Consider the following 16,094-nt stretch of genomic DNA (forward strand, 5'->3'; position numbering starts at 1 on the left):
TAAATGTTCCTTCAGGAGAAGGTTTCGAAGGAGTTCATGGTGACTCTTAGTTTAATGATTCAAACTAAAGGTGGACTTCTAATTATCCAGAATTGTGGTATTGGTTCCCTGATCCTTACATACATCATTCCCATGTGTACCATAGTTTTTTTTTTAAAGCTGACAATTTGGGTAACCTTGGGAAGGGAAGCCTTACTATGACAACAAGCCATTAGGTATTCCAGAATCAGAGACACATCACCCAAAGAAGAGGATGAATACTGTGTCTTTTATAACAGAGTCCTCTAATTCCCTTGATGGCCTTCTCCTCCCAGGTGATCCACCTGGCTAATACCACTGCAAGGGTAGGATCAGGTAGTGCTACCTCCCCCTGGCCAACTGGGAGGAGACTTTAGGCAGGGATTCTGTGAGGACTCTGCAGGATTTATCACACTTTTGATCCACTGGCAAGGGAATGCACATTCTACTTAGCAAGGTACAAATTGCTCGAATGCCTAAACTATTTGCAGAAGACCCAATTTCTACCCCACCCCACTGCCAATTGCATAAAAGGCAACATCGAGTTTGTTGAAGATGCCCCTGTCGGCCTCTTCCTTTCTCTCCCTAACACGTGCATCAAAACCAAAACATTTCATTTGATCCCACTTCTTCTCTTGACTCCAAGTGTAGCAGGTTGAATCAAACCAGAAATTCCCAGGTTTTCTGAGACCAACATAGAAGACATCATACAAGCCCCACATGCAGAGGATGTGTATGTTATGTTATTGTGATTTATACCACATATTGCTGCCATTTTCATGGTCTCCAGGCGCTCTGGTGGATAAGAGTGTTTGATGTCATACTCAAGAGGTCTCCTCATTGAAATGAAGAGACGATTAAAATAACTGCGCTCAAAGACGGCATCAGAACCCTGTTATACGAAATGGGGGGAAATGGGTTTTGAAACAGAGAAAACACAGAAATTATAGATAGCCAAATATGAACTGAATAGATACCACTTGAATGCCTTCCTTTGCACCAAGGCCAGATATTGAGATGGCAGAGAGAAAGCATGGAAAATGACTGGAAACAGGAAAGCCATTACTCAGCACCCTCTTCTCTTTTTCATGTCATGGCTTCAGCTCTTGCTAAACGGGAGCAGAAACACACTTAACATCAGATATATATCTTTTCGTCTATCCATGATACTATCGTCTCTCACTTGGTTGCACTTTTTATCTTGTTTTTAAAAACAATGTCCAGCTCATGTTACCCAACCATGGTGTGCATTAATCTGGCTCTATGTTTTTTTGTATCTTGCAGCACTGAGGACTGAACACAAGCCACCTGTTGATGAAAAGGTCCTGCTAGAATCTGGAAGACAAGAACTTAAGAAGAGACTTGAAATAGAAGGACTGGATACAACGTACTGGCTGACCACGCTGGAAGAAATACTTGGGGTGTCCAATGCTCAGGCTTTGAAACATTTAACACATGAAGACTATATGAAGCTACACCCTCATTTCAAGCAAGAATGGGAAAAACGGGCATTGAAAAATCTACTTGCAATGCCAGACAGCAAGGTAACTATGATGAAACTTCAAGAAGAGCGCTTAAAACTAATGAAAGAGAATAAAGAGCAGGCAAAGTTGACACTGGAGGAACTGAGGGAAATGCATGCTGCTGGGAAAAGCCAACACGATGAAGATGTTAAAAAGAAACTGGACCATCTTCGACTCGCTATGACTATACCGAAAGAATATTGGCCTCCATCAGGGCACACACTTATTGATGTTTTAGAAAGTGTGCACAAACAGATAGGACATGTGGAATGTTCACTATCATCACGTGGAAATCTAGAAGATAAGGAGATGTTAAAATGGGCATCAGGCGGACGGGCCTTGCAAGGCATCTATAAGACTAATAAACCAGAGGATCTTTTGGAAAAACGCGATCAACTCATAACAATTCCAGAAACTTTCTGTCTCTTTGGTCCGGACCAAGGGCCTATTTTTCAGATTAAGGAGTTTTCGTCCAGCACATCGGAATCAACTTTCAGAAAAGTCATGGATAACCTAGGGTTTACCATAAGCTGCCAGGCGAAAATTGGTTTTATGGGCTTTTCACTTAAGTCAAGCAATGATTATACCAGAATTTCAGAGTCCGAACAAAAGGATACATTTCATGCAGAGAATGTTTATATTTGCACCACAAAGTACAACTACATTCCTCTTGCATCTTGTTTCTTTCAAAAACATGAAATTAAACTTTCCAGTGCAGCTTTACTTGAGCTTAAAGAAATTGAGGAACTTTTAGTGTACGCTACGATAGAAGAAAAATTTCAGATAATGAACAGTAAGTTCGAGAATTTTTTCAAGAGGTTTGGCTCACATGTTGACACAGGCCCCTTCCATTTTGGTGGTATCTATTGGTGGAAAGCCTCATCTAAGGGATTTAAGTCTGAAAAACTAGAAGAAGTAAAAAAAATAGCAACTGAGACACTTAACAGTTATGTGGGGGCCAGCTATTGTGGTTTTGGAATTGGTGTGGGGGTGTCTAACACCCACTCAGATGCATCCGTTGAGAGCAAAAGTACAGAATCCTTTCATAAAAACATTGAGCTGTCTGTCACCAAGACGGGGGGTCCAGTAGAAGTGGATTCTCTTGCACAATGGAAATCTGGGCTAATGGCTAGTAATAAAACATGGAGTGTAATTGACAGAGGTTTTAATTTGGTACCAGTGTGGGATATAATCCTCCACAATCATAAGGAAGATTTCAAAGATGTTTATCAAGTTGGCAGAAGTTTAATGGAATCATACAAAGCCATAGCAAAGCAAGAGGCTAATTTACTGTTTGGTGAAGAACTCACCAGTGCAGTGGCGGAAGCTCAAGCATTCATTAAAGACCTTGAATCCTGGGAGGCCATATCCACAGAGGTGCAATTGAAGAAACTAATACATTTTAAACAGAAACTAAATGAAAAAACAAAAAACTACAGCACTTGGATTGAAGTATGCCTCTCCAGTAAAGCTCTTCCAAATTTCTTGAACAGAGTAATCCAAAAATATGAACATGTGCCTGCAAATGAAGCTATATACATCAAAACACAAATTCGCTGCATTGTCGATTCCCATATTTATTCAATTGTGAATGCTCACATGTATTCCCCCATTATGAAGTGGGTTTATCCGTCTGAAAAGGAGCGAACTGAAATGTTCATCACTAGTTTTGACCAGTTTGTTAATGTTTTACAGCAAGAAGAAAGTGCTATTCAGGAGGCTATATCCAGCTTTAATTCGTGTGCTGAGGCAGTGCATGAAGCCCAAGTAAAATCCACATGTAAAATAAGTTTGTTGCTAAATTCATTATTACAAGCTCTTCGGGCCACAAAGCAAGTAGACATTGAGCTTTTATTAATTCTGTTCGTAGTTAGACTGGGTTACAGTTTGGAAACAAGTTATTTTCGTTACCATTTGGGCCACTCCGAAATTAACTTCATGCTCACTCAAATGCAGGATGCATACAAAGAATATATGCGTCTTAAGAAACAGAGTGATTACAGAGCTCAAGCATTCCTGCTGTCGACAGGTTTGAAAGTGGCCACTGAATACAAGGTGGTGGCTCGAGAGCAGAAAATAGAGCGTTTGTGTTTCATGAGGAACCACATGAAAGAGACTCTGTCAAAGGAAGTGTCAGATATTTTTCAGAAATATAATCAATGCAATGATCTGACTTTGTTAGAGAAAGACATGCATGCCCTCACTTTGGGAAATATTGAATGCATAGATAGTGTGACTCCCAAAGAATCTTTAGTTGGAGAATTGACTGATATCTCAACGGAAGCCAATCAGATAAAAACAGCAGTTTCAGAAATAGAAGTACCTCATACTACTTGTGCTGGAAAAGGTGAAGCTATCCAAAACATACACTTTTATGAGTTGATGAAACGACTTGAGCTTGAAACGTACTATCCAAAGAAAATGACAGAAAAGCAAGTGCATGTTATCGACCAGTTTACTCTTCAAGTCACTGGGAGCCAGCATATCAAGGACAGTGATCTGCCTTTTTATTTCTTACAGAAGCTCATGATAATGGACTATCGTGCAAGAGATTTGATTTATAAAGCGGAAGATCTTACAAGTGAATGCCATGAAAACAACCCTGATGAAAGTTGCACACCCGATGAATCATTGGATATTATGGAAAACCTTTTCCGCATGCCATTTAAAACACTAGAAAGAGCTAATCCCAAACAGGCTCCGGTGCACCCAATGGATTTGCAAATGACCATCTATTATTGTGCTGATGATTTTATGAGGCAGTGGATTTCAACCAAGCTTTCTATTTGCCAATTTGCTCTACCTTTTTTAATGCCAAATCCGTCAACCTCAAAGATAGAATTCCCTCTTTGGTCATTTAGGCAAGTCAAAAAGAATTGGCAGCAAACTAAGGAATGTGATGTAACTGCTGGAAAAACAAAATATAGAGACACATTTATTTCTGGAGCTCGCACACCAATGGTTTCATGTTTTAGAATAGGTGAATCCTCAAGTTCCAAATCTCAGCTCATGAATAGATTGCTGAGCGATCACAACCATAATATTTATTTTCATCGCCATTGCCGTGGCAGCAGCAATGCCTCAGTCTTAATGCCAGGTATTGCAGAAATATTCTGGTATTGTCCAAGTGGGAAGGAGGATGACCGATTTCATCAATGCATAGCATTCATTAATCTTCATGGAGACGCACAAGCACATGCAGAACAAACTGCCTTTTTACAGCAGATATCCTCAGTCAATGTTATACTTTTGTCCACTTCTGATAAGACTGCAATGAACAGCAAAACCTTGCAAGACCTTGTGAAGTCTCCAAAACCTTTGATTTGCCTCTGCACGGACTTAGAGAATATGCCTCCTGTAAGAGTTCAAAATAATGTTAGAATTGCACTCAGGAACAGAAACGAATCTGAAATAATTGGAGAACTGAAAACTATGATTAATAGTTTGTTAGCATCATGCACTCCTGCTTATAATCTAGAAGAGTGTGCAGATGTTGCTCGCCAGCATGGATTCCTTGTAGATGAGGACAATGAGGAGTGCACTGAAGGCAGTAATCTAGCTAAGACTTTGATGTGCCTCATAGGGGATACAAATATAACAGATGTGAAGGAGCAGTTCCTGCCGCTTCAAGGAAACCTATGGCAGACATGGTGTGAAAAAGACAAAGAACTTAGTCGCCTGCGGGATAGGGGACAAAGAAGCATTGAGCAGCACAGAAGTGAAATTGAATCTGATAAAAATGCCATACGGCAGTCTCAGGTCAAAAGAGCCTACCCCCTTAATGAACTAATGAGGTCACTAATAACAATACTGCAATCCCATTCAGATAAAACAAAACTATACTTTCTGCACTGGCTTAAGGTTTATATAGACGACTGGTCCTCAGATCAACTCTTGAACTTTCAGCAGCAATACCATACTTTGTGGTCAAGCACTTCACAAGAAAAACAGCAGAACAATGACTTGAATAATGCAGTGCAGAACAGTTTAGAAATACTGTCCAGTAAGATCAACGCCTCCATGTTTGGCCTTGAACACCTATTGAGGGAAGTGGGTCAAATATATGAGGCACTGGATGCCCTTCCAGGAAAGAATGCCTGTCTGATTAGCCTTCCCCAAATTGCTGCAGACATGATGGTAAATGGGTTCCCAATTGAGCTGATGGATGGTGATGCGTCATGTGTTCCAATCAAATGGATTGAGGCCGTTTTTGATGAATTAACTAAGACATTGGGAGATAAAAGGTTGTTTGTTCTTTCTGTACTAGGTATCCAAAGTACAGGAAAATCAACTTTACTAAACACCATGTTTGGTCTTAAGTTTGCCGTCAGTGCAGGAAGATGCACTCGTGGAGCATTTATGCAACTTGTTAAAGTTGATGAGAACCAAAGCCAAGACCTGGGATTTGATTTCATTTTAGTTGTTGATACCGAAGGGCTCCGGGCCATTGAACTAGCAAATAAATCGACGCTTAACCATGACAATGAGCTGGCAACCTTTGTCATTGGCCTTGGCAACATGACTTTAATAAATATCTTTGGAGAGAATCCTTCTGAGATTCAGGATATCCTTCAAATTGCAGTGCAGGCTTTTTTAAGAATGAAACAAGTAAAACTTTCCCCGAGATGTTTGTTTGTTCATCAGAATGTTGGAGATTTAGCAGCCAGAGATAAAAACATGGAAGGAAGAAGACGCTTACAGGAAAAACTCGATGAAATGGCTCAGACGGCTGCACTGCATGAACTCTGTGATGTGACCTGCTTCAGCGATGTAATTGGTTTTGATGCTAGTAATCATATCCATTACTTTTCTCATCTGTGGGAAGGAAATCCACCAATGGCACCGCTCAATCCAAACTACAGTCAAAATGTTCTGGAACTTAGAAATCAGATTTTGATGATAGCAAAAAAAGAAAAGCAACATGCAGTTTTAACCATGACACAATTAAAAACACGAATTAAAGATCTTTGGAGGGCTTTGTTAAATGAGAATTTTGTTTTTAGTTTCAAGAACACATTGGAAATTTCTGCATACAGCAAACTGGAAACAAAGTTCAGCGAATGGACCTGGAAGCTGAGGAGCTGCATGCTAAATGTACAAAATAAATACAACAACCGCATTAAGAATGGCGACATGAGCCAAATAGATAACGCAAACCTTGAGGCACAGTTTCAGGAACCTTATGGCGTCATTATGAAGGACCTTGAACTTTATTTCACTGAGGATCGAGACCGTGAAATACTGGCCCAGTGGAAAGGCAATATTGAAAAAAGGCTGCAGATGTTAAAAATAGAACTCCTCGATGAAATTAAAATGAAATCTAAGGAATTGATCAGATACAAAAAAAGTCAAAGCGCATTGGACCAGAAAAAGTCTGAGTATGAAGATAATTTGTTTAAAAAAAGCAAAGACTTGGCATTACAATTAAAAAACGAAGCATTAGATGACACAAAACTTAGAGAGAATTTTAATCGCTTATGGATTCAGTGGGTCACTCAAGTATCCAATAGTGCTCCGAAGACTGAGGACCCCAATATTCTGGCTGATGTGAAAAGTGTTATCTTAAACACTTTTCAGAAGGAGAGTGATATACTAGCCAAAATTGAGAACAATTCCAAGAGCGAACAGTTCATCCTAAATGGATCAAAACATATTCATATGAAGAGAAACTGGTATGGAAAGCAGAAGGGTTTAATTGAGCATGATGTAGAATGTATAAATCAAGTAAAATATCGCCTCACAAAATATATTTGTGAATATGTTGCCACTAAACGACAACAGAAGATGCCATACAACGTTAATTACCTTCATGAAATAGTAAACGCAATAAAAAAGGAGTCAGAATCTGCATCTTCTGATTCAAACTTTAAACTTACAGCAACATATGAAATTGATTTGTCGCTATACTTATGCCATATTGCAGGGCAAGAGTTTATTCAAATGCACAAAGAATTCAAGCAATCAAATGATCCTGTGACCTATCTTGAAGGGAAAAGAGAAGACTTTTTTAACAGTTTCAAGATTTCTTGCCAAGGAGCAACATCCATCACAACCTTTGCTGAGTTTTTGTGCAACAAGCTTAAAGATGCTGTGCAGAGTGGAGTCTATGATGCGGCTGCCATTAAAGTAGCACATTCAATGCGGTGCGACTTCCCAGCATTCAATGGTAACAGAGCCAACTTGGAAAAATACATTCTAATATCTCTTGCAGAAAAGGAGGACTTTGAGCAATACAGACAGTATGTTCATTTTCCAAGGGATTACTTTGACACTTTCATCAAAACATGCGTAGAGGAGTACTGCCACGGTTCCAATAATCACAGACTGATAAATATATTGAACATTACATTAGATTTTTTCCACACTATTGTCTTGTCAGCGGTTGGTGAAGCTACACAATTAGTCAAAGAAATACATGGAAATAACAACGATATTGCATCGTTGTGGCTGGATGAACTTTGTAGAAAAATTGGCGATGACTTAAACATAAAGCGAAGTGACCTGAAAGTCATTGAGCATCAGGAAATCAAAGACCTAGCATTTCTGAAGGAGGCAATGTGTAGTGCATGGGAAATCAAAGTTCAAAGCCTAAAGCGAAGCTTTGCTTCAGTTACTTTCGAGGCATTTCATGTGAAACCTCATGAAATACTAGCCAAACAGCTCTGTGGATGCTGGGAGCAGTGTCCCTTCTGTAAGGCTATTTGCACAAACACAATTTCCGGTCATGGCGGAGACCACAGTGTTCATTTCCATCGTCCTCAGGCTGTCAGCGGAATCCAGTGGTATGACAGTGATCATTTTGTCACTGACATTTGTTCCAGTCTTGTAGCAAGTGACTGTCTGTTAGTCCTTAGCGAAAGCATACAAATACCCTACAGGCAGTACAGAAAAGCCGGACCTGCTTATGCAAATTGGAGCATCATGCCTGACAGCTCGAGTCAGTGCTACTGGAAATGGTATGTGTGCCATTTCCAGTCCACATTAGAAAAGGATTATTGTGGAAAATTTGAGGGGAAGGGAATAATCCCACATCCGTGGACTGATATCAAGAAGGAGAAGGTTATCTTGGAACTGAAGGAGTTATAAATGTGTTAAAATCAAAAACCTATACAAGCATATGACAATTGGTTCTAAATGGTGGACATTGTACAGAGGCGAATGCCAAGGTGCATGCTTCAACCCCCTCCATGCATTTTTCATTGATTACACTACAAAATGCACATAATGCATGTAAATACAAGCGGATGCAAGTTTACATATATTATTTGCACTTCGAAGTGCAAGCAAGCATAAATGCCTTTTACCATGTACGCATAGGGGGGTATTTACCATGGTTTCCTATCGAATCATCCAGCTTTAAGCCAGTGCTGAAATGCAGGCGAATTTCAGGGAATCCAAAATCTTTACTGAGCATGAAGATAAGATGCTAGTCTAAATGCAATTGCTTTTGGCGGGCAGAGTGGTAGAGGTGGAAATGTTCAATTTGTTCCATGCCCCCAAACTGACAGCCAAAATAACATAATTCCTCAGGAGTGTTGAAGCTTTTGTAAATCATGCATGAACCTTTTACAAGTGGTTTTTACAGGTGATTTAACGTTCCATGGCCTTCAAAAATGAACCCCTTAGTTGGTGAAGTGCTAGAAGAAGGTGCCTTTTCATCATTACTTCCTACTACTGCAGTAGCAGCCGTACATTTTGTGGCAATATGGGTATGCACATTAATTTAATCACTGCATATGGCTAAGTCTGCTTATATTGGCATGAATTACAATTTGCCGAATGCTGCCTAGATGTACAGAACGACATCCACATAAAAATATGGCAAAAATGATTTCTGCCAAGTTGAATGGTATTTTTCCATACAAGAACTCTAGTTACTAAATGGGACTGTTCAAGCGGCTGTACGGGCCCCTGTGACCAGGCTGAGTGAAGGAAAAAGCATCAGCTGTAATGTGGGGGAGAAATACATTGTGGAATACCCTATAAATGGACACGGACAATGATGGCTGGTGTTTACGAACATGTGTGAAATTTTCTTTTTGTACTGCTATTTCAAAATAAAGATTATAATGACATAATTGCCAGAATAGCAAGAGATGTTATTTTAATGCGTTAGTATACAGTGAAGTTACAATATGTACACATAGTGAGACATATGACTGGATATTGACTACATTTAATTAGTATTTTCCTGTACGTCTATAAGTAAAATGTGTCTGATGATAGTTTCTAGTTAACTTTAAAAGCAGTGCATAAACCATAAACAATAAAGAGGACAAACTGATAAGGTCAGAAACCCTAAAGTTGGAGTAATTGCACCTTTTAGGAAATAGTGATCTACCCAGCCTTTTGGGGTAAATTCACTTGTATGGCAGTAGCACACGTTTTCTCTTCGGCCACACATCAGTAATCTGCATGCAAAGTAAATGTTGAGGTAGAAATGTTGATTCCAATAAACCTAGGAACGTTGCCCAAATTGCTGCCGGCTATCATTACTTGTTCATTAACACTTATATTAAAAACAAATATGCGGTTCCCACAAGTATTGTTCTGCATTTCCTGGTTTTCAAGCTCATGTCGTTTTGAATTCCTGTAATATACTTGTGTTAGTTTCCCTTTAGAAATTAAGGTCTTCAAGTACCAAGAAATGTTTGGCATCATGCCAGATTGGGTTTAAAAATCAGACAAAAAGTAGCACTTGATACCTTATATTGAACTAACTAGAAAAATATTGCCTTCTTCAAAAAAAGGCATCAAAACCTGCATTTTGTGCTTCAAGTACCGAAGTGCAAAGTGATGTGAGCTTCCAAGCAAAGACTGCCTGAAAGGTTTCAGTCTAACAATGGACCACTTGAGAGCTCTACAAGCTATTCTACATCCTTAAGGACTTTTTTTTGTATTCACATATTTATTGAATATCGATACAAATTGACAAACCTAGACAGTATATACATTTGACCTCCGTCGAACAGAACAATAATTACAACCCCAAAAACCTCCCACAAATCTCTTCATGAAGATTGCTTCTCTTATTCCTGTACAAAATAACCTTTTCTAACAAAGACATTCTTTGCAAATCCTCCATCCATTCTGATGCAGTAGGCCATTTCTCACTCTTCCACTCCCGTAAAAAAATGTATTTGCACTCAAAGATGCCCCGTAGAACCAACATCTCTGCGGGAATGATGATGCTCGAAAAATCATAATCAACATCCGACATTAAAACTGTTCATTGTCTGTGTTATTCCATTCCAGAACACCCTTAAACTGCTACATTCCCAAATCATATGTTCAAAAAAACCAACCCTGTGTTTACACCCCCAACAAGTTTCTTTTTTTATTTTTTTTACTTGTGTGTAATCATTTTTGTGATTTTTACAAGATAGAAGCTGTTCATTGTGCTGCTGTATGGGCTGAGAGTTGCAGAAACTGAACAGTGGTCAATTCTCCAGATTGGGGGGTGAGTTGATCTTTTTGAAGGCAATGTCGTGTAATTTTGCCATGGCGATAGTCCATTTGATGTTTTCTCCGGACATCAGCCTATTCCACCAGACGTCTTCTTCCAAGATCGAATGATCTATACCAAGTGGAGGTAGGTAGGTAGCCCTTTCCTGTTTCAGTTCCGGGCAGTACATAAGCAGATGACTTAAAGTTTCAATTTCGTCTGATATAGTACACAGTCTGCATTCCTTATTCTTAGTCTGGAGTCTGATGGATAAAACTTTGCGAGTCGGAAGTAGGTTCAGACGGGCTATTATGAAGATCTTCATTAAGCGTTTATCTGGGAATTTGACACAGTATGGCAGTGGGGTTTTAAGCTTGTTGAAATTGGGCGGCAGGTGTTTTGTTAATTTGTTTGCTTGAGCTTTGTCAGTCGTAATGATCCAATCCTGGGATTCCATTTTAAACTTCACTCTCTGTGGGTTGTTTATTAGGTCGTCTTCGGTACACGCCAGTTCACTTAGCTTCGCTTGTTGGATCTTGGCCCAGGCGTTTAGAATGTTAGTGTGCCCGTTTGAGAGCTCTGTTGCAACGATCTTATAGATTGGCAGTCTATCCGGAAGAGTTCTTCTGAAGAGTTGCAAGCCGAGATCACGCCTGATATTTGCTATTGAAACTGAGTTGGGTAGGCTGAGGACTGATCTCCATAACAACCCTTCCAATTTTGGCAAGATTGTTTCCGGCATATTGAGTGTTGCTCCCATTCCATAAGTTAGAGATGGCACGACCTTGCCTTTGTAGAATTGGATGACCAGGACCAGTGAGAATGTACCATATTGTTTATCAATTGCTCTCATCTGTGCTGCAAGGTTCCTTGTTTTTTCCCACAAAGTCTGTTGCATTTTTAGCTCATGCACCGAACTGACAATTGTTACTCCCAAATATTTAAAATGGGCAACCACTTCGATATTGATATTTTCCAAGTTCCATCTTTGGTTGCGTTTATTGTTCGATTGATGTTTTTCAAAAATCATGACCTTCGTTTTCAGCTTAATTTCCAGGTTGTTTGTGTCCATATAATGAGCAAGATTTGCAAGTTGTCGCTGCAGTCCTATTTGGGTCTGATCTAACAAGATCAGATCATCAGTGTATAGTAAGCGTGACGCGTTGATGTTACCTACTTTTGGTGGAAAAGCTCGGATTGTTGGTTCTGTGACTTTAAAGTCACCCAGGAAAGTAACAAAGAGAGCTGGAGCTAGTGGGCAACCCTGTTTCACACCACGTTCCAATGGAATTTCTTTTGACAATAAACCTTGGTTGTTTAGCTGGACACAAAGTTTGGTGGCGGTATGAAGGGCCATCATAGGATCTAGTATTTCACTCGAGCAATTCCATCTTTTCATTTTGGACCAGAGAATACTTCTGTCCACCTTGTCAAAGGCTTGAGACAGGTCTACAAAACCCAGAAAAACTGTTGGTGCCCCTTGCTTAACTTTAGATTTTATTAAGTTCAGCAGAAGAATGTTTACTGCTGTGCTGCCATTTTTTAGAAAGTCCATTTGGAACGGGGCGTTGGCTGGTGAGGATTTTGCCCAGGATTGGAAGTGCTTTAGTAGTAAGGTGGCAGAGATTTTTCCAGTAATGTCCAATAATGCTATCGGCCGATAGTTTGTTGGCTCATCTCTATTGCCACGCTTGAACAGTGGCACTACCACTGAGTGTGACCAAGAGATCAGGATTGACCTTGATGTGCTGCAATGACAAAATAGGATGCTGATGAATCTTGTCCATTCCTCCAGATTTTGTTTGAAGTTGATGTTGGATAATCCATCTGGACCAGACGCTTTTGATGATTTTAGTCTTTTAATGGCATCTCTTATGTCATTTTCAGTGGCTAAGGAGATCCAAGGGCCATGACTCACATATGGAGAAGGCGGATGTTGAACCAGCGGGGCTGCAAATAGGTTTTCAAAGAATTCAATCCAGTTTTCTTCTGAGACTGAGTTGGATAGTTGATTATCTTGGGTCTTGCCTGTTTTTCTGATAAGGGACCAGAAGTCGCTGGATTTCTTAGTATTCAGAGTCCTGAGCACGGTCTCTGCATCGTTTTGGTACATGGAGCGTCTATGGTTTTGTAACCATGCTTTGTAACTCTTCGCTTCTAATTGACATTTTAGCCGCAAGATTCCTGTGTTCTCGGTGATCGCGTTTCTTTTCAATTGCCTCACGAGCCTTCTTCTTTCAACCAGAGTTCTATCGTACTCATGGTTGTGCTTCCTACCCATTCTTTTCCCTCCTTTTGGCTCAACCTTATATTTTAATAAGAGCGGATGATAGTGAGGACGTTCCATTTTTTCCAACTTGTTTAGAGTGTTTCTTTCGTATTTATCTGTGCTGTTTTTGATATTGGCGGTTTTTGATATTGGCGGCGGTCAAGCGTAATCTGATTTGTTGGTTATTTGCTATCATTGATGGGGTAAATGATTTTCCCACCGAGTGGACCGATGCCCACGTCATCAAGAGAAGATTATGGTCACTTTCTGTGGTCCGGATAACTTCAAAGGATTCTATAAGGGACAGCAGACTGTGAGATACGAAGAAATAGTCTAGGGTTGCCCTAGAGTTTTCCCCTTTGCCATGTCGAGATGAAATTTTCCCAGGATTTCAGCCAGGCCACGTTGTGAAAGTTCCGAGAGTTGATCAAGGACAGCCATGTGGTTCCTCTTTCTTACGTCAAACTTTGGGGGTTCCGTTTGTTCATTTTGCCACCAGCAGGGTCACATTTTGCGTTGAAGTCTCCACAAATGATTATGTGAATCGTGTTCTGCTCCACGCGGATATTGTCAATGACGTCTGCTACTTGGTTGCAAAAAACTGTAATCCATGTTTTCTGGGGGTTCCAATAAAGGTTTATGATGGCTACCTGAGACGTGGAACATATTCTAGTGCTAGGAGCCTGATTGGTCCATGTGGCTAAGACCGCAAGAATACCGTATGCCTCTATTTGTTTTTTGACATCCCTGATTCCTGATCCTAACCAAGTCGCTAGAAGGAGGCCTGACAACAGTCGTCCAAACAAACCCTTTGTGTCTGCAGAGAACTCGATGGAGTAGCCATCCAGAGATGGTTTCTCTGTTAACCAGGTTTCCTGGAGGCATAAGATGTCGTACGCCTCCAGGTCCTGGTTATTTGGGTTGATAAGGTGAATGTGGCCTCGGGTGTTCCATGAAGCCATAGACAGAGCGCTTGTGACCGTTTCTTCTAGTTTAAGGATCGATATTGCCCCAGTCCCGTTTGGCACCAGTTGTGATTGCTATCTGCTTGTTTTCCCATTTACAGCGGCCTTCTGTCTTTGCCAAAGGCCTTTCGGGGATCTGTTTTCGCTTTGATCCAGTGATTATGCCCTGGTTCGAGAGGTATTCTTGCATGACTTTGCTGCTTTTATTGCATCGTCTTGCGTGCTTGTGTGGTGATAAGTTTTATCAGTTCTTTGTTTTGCATGCCCTGTTGGAGCCTTTGCGTGATTTTCATTGCTGTTGGAAGAGAAACGTCTTTCTTGTCGATGCAGTTATGACCCTTGATGGTGGGGCTCCCAAACGGTTTCCCTTCGGCCACTTCTATCTTTATAGAGGTCTTGGGTTTTTGAGATGTAATGAGTCTTTTGTTTCCGCCCTTTGTTCTGTTCACATTTTCGGGTCTCTTTCTGTGGCTTTCCGATTTCAGTCAATATAAATCCAGCTCGCTTGAGATCATTATAGACCTCCAACGAAACTTCTTGAAGTGCCTGAGATTTTATGTGGAGAAACGCCTTGGCCTTTAGGTCTTTATGATAAGGCTCGATCAAAGAGAAGTCTTCCGTTCTTAACGATTGCAAAGCCTCTATCTTGTTCAAAGTTTTCAGCACCGTTTTCCTATTTAGGATCATGTAGGTGCTTCTGCTGGATGCTTGCTCTAATTTAAAAACCTGGGTCCCCCTTGAAGTTTTTTCTGTGTTAGTTGATGGTTCAGTGCGTTGTTTGTCAATTGATCTAGCATATGAATGACAGTGTGGTAGCCTTTTGGTTGAGGCCTCCACGAGGGTTGAGGAGACACCTGGAGGTGGTAAGTCTGTTCCTTGAAACATTACCTTTGGGGCAAGTTTTGAATCATAATGATTTTCTATAACTTTCTAATGGGTGCCTCCTTCCGTTGGTGACTGAATTTTTTTCTCCGCTGATGGTTCTTGTGTTGTACTTAATATGGCTTTGCTGGAAGCCCTGAAGGTTTGCGGGCTGCTCTGGACCTGAGAGCAAGTTGGTGATGAATCTGGATGTAGCTGCTGCGATAGGTCCATCAAACTGCTTGATGTCTAAAATTCAGCCGGTGTCCTGGGCAATTAACTGAGGTCAGTAGGCACTGGTGGCTCTCTTGTCTTGTTTTCTTGAGGGTTTTTTGTAATGGGTGCTAGTCCAATAGAATCTTCTGATTGTTTGCGACCTGCAAACGTTTCCTTAACAAAGGCTGCTTGGTTTGCTCCTGCCAACTGTAAAACTACGCCTTGTTTTTTTGCACAAACATTTGCCGTTTTTTTTTTTTGGAGGGCTAATGTGCGCTATGTTAGGTTCTCGTGGTTCTGTCGTGGCCGGTTTGTTGAAAATAGGAGCAAGGTTTCCTCGAGCGATGTTGTCGCCCTTCTGCTTGAGTTCAAAAAGGGCCAGTTTTGCTTCCCAAGTTGCTTGAAGATCAGCGTTTTTTGTCTCTGCTGCTGTAATGTACCCCTCAACGAAGGTAAGTTTGGACTGGATTGTTGCCAGTATCGACATGTTGTCCTTTGTGGAGTCATTGATGGCTTCATATAATTTGCAGAAGGGGGCCAGAGCTATGGTTATAGCTGGCATGATTGTTTTAATATCTGGCTTCTTCTTAGGCGAGGCTTTGTGAGGATCGGCTGGTAGATCACTAAATCTTCTGCTTTTCGCCGGGGCATCTCTGGCTTCCATGAATTTGAACGAGTCATGGGGCCTCATTACAACCCTGGCGTTGGACCATGGTGCTATTAGCACCATGGTCCATGCCGGATTCCGCCATGGTGGATGGCGGATTTACCGCCCCATTCCAAGGTTGGCAGGGCGG

The 16,094-nt window shown here is 40.8% G+C and overlaps 1 protein-coding gene across 2 annotated transcripts in view; it reads left to right on the forward strand.

The window, feature by feature from the left end:
• LOC138526949 (interferon-induced very large GTPase 1-like) overlaps positions 1-9,619 on the forward strand; it is a 129,139-nt gene extending 119,520 nt beyond the window's left edge. For both annotated transcript variants that reach the window (XM_069637850.1, XM_069637851.1), the window contains exon 3: positions 1,303-9,619. In XM_069637850.1, the coding sequence (XP_069493951.1) occupies positions 1,303-8,627 (7,325 nt within the window). In that variant the 3' untranslated portion in view covers positions 8,628-9,619. The remainder of the gene's footprint in view (positions 1-1,302) is intronic.
• The last annotated feature ends 6,475 nt before the right edge of the window (positions 9,620-16,094 follow it).

This window comes from Ambystoma mexicanum, chromosome 14 (genome assembly GCF_040938575.1).
Source record: "Ambystoma mexicanum isolate Mex_15411 chromosome 14, UKY_AmexF1_1, whole genome shotgun sequence".
NCBI lineage: Eukaryota > Metazoa > Chordata > Amphibia > Caudata > Ambystomatidae > Ambystoma > Ambystoma mexicanum.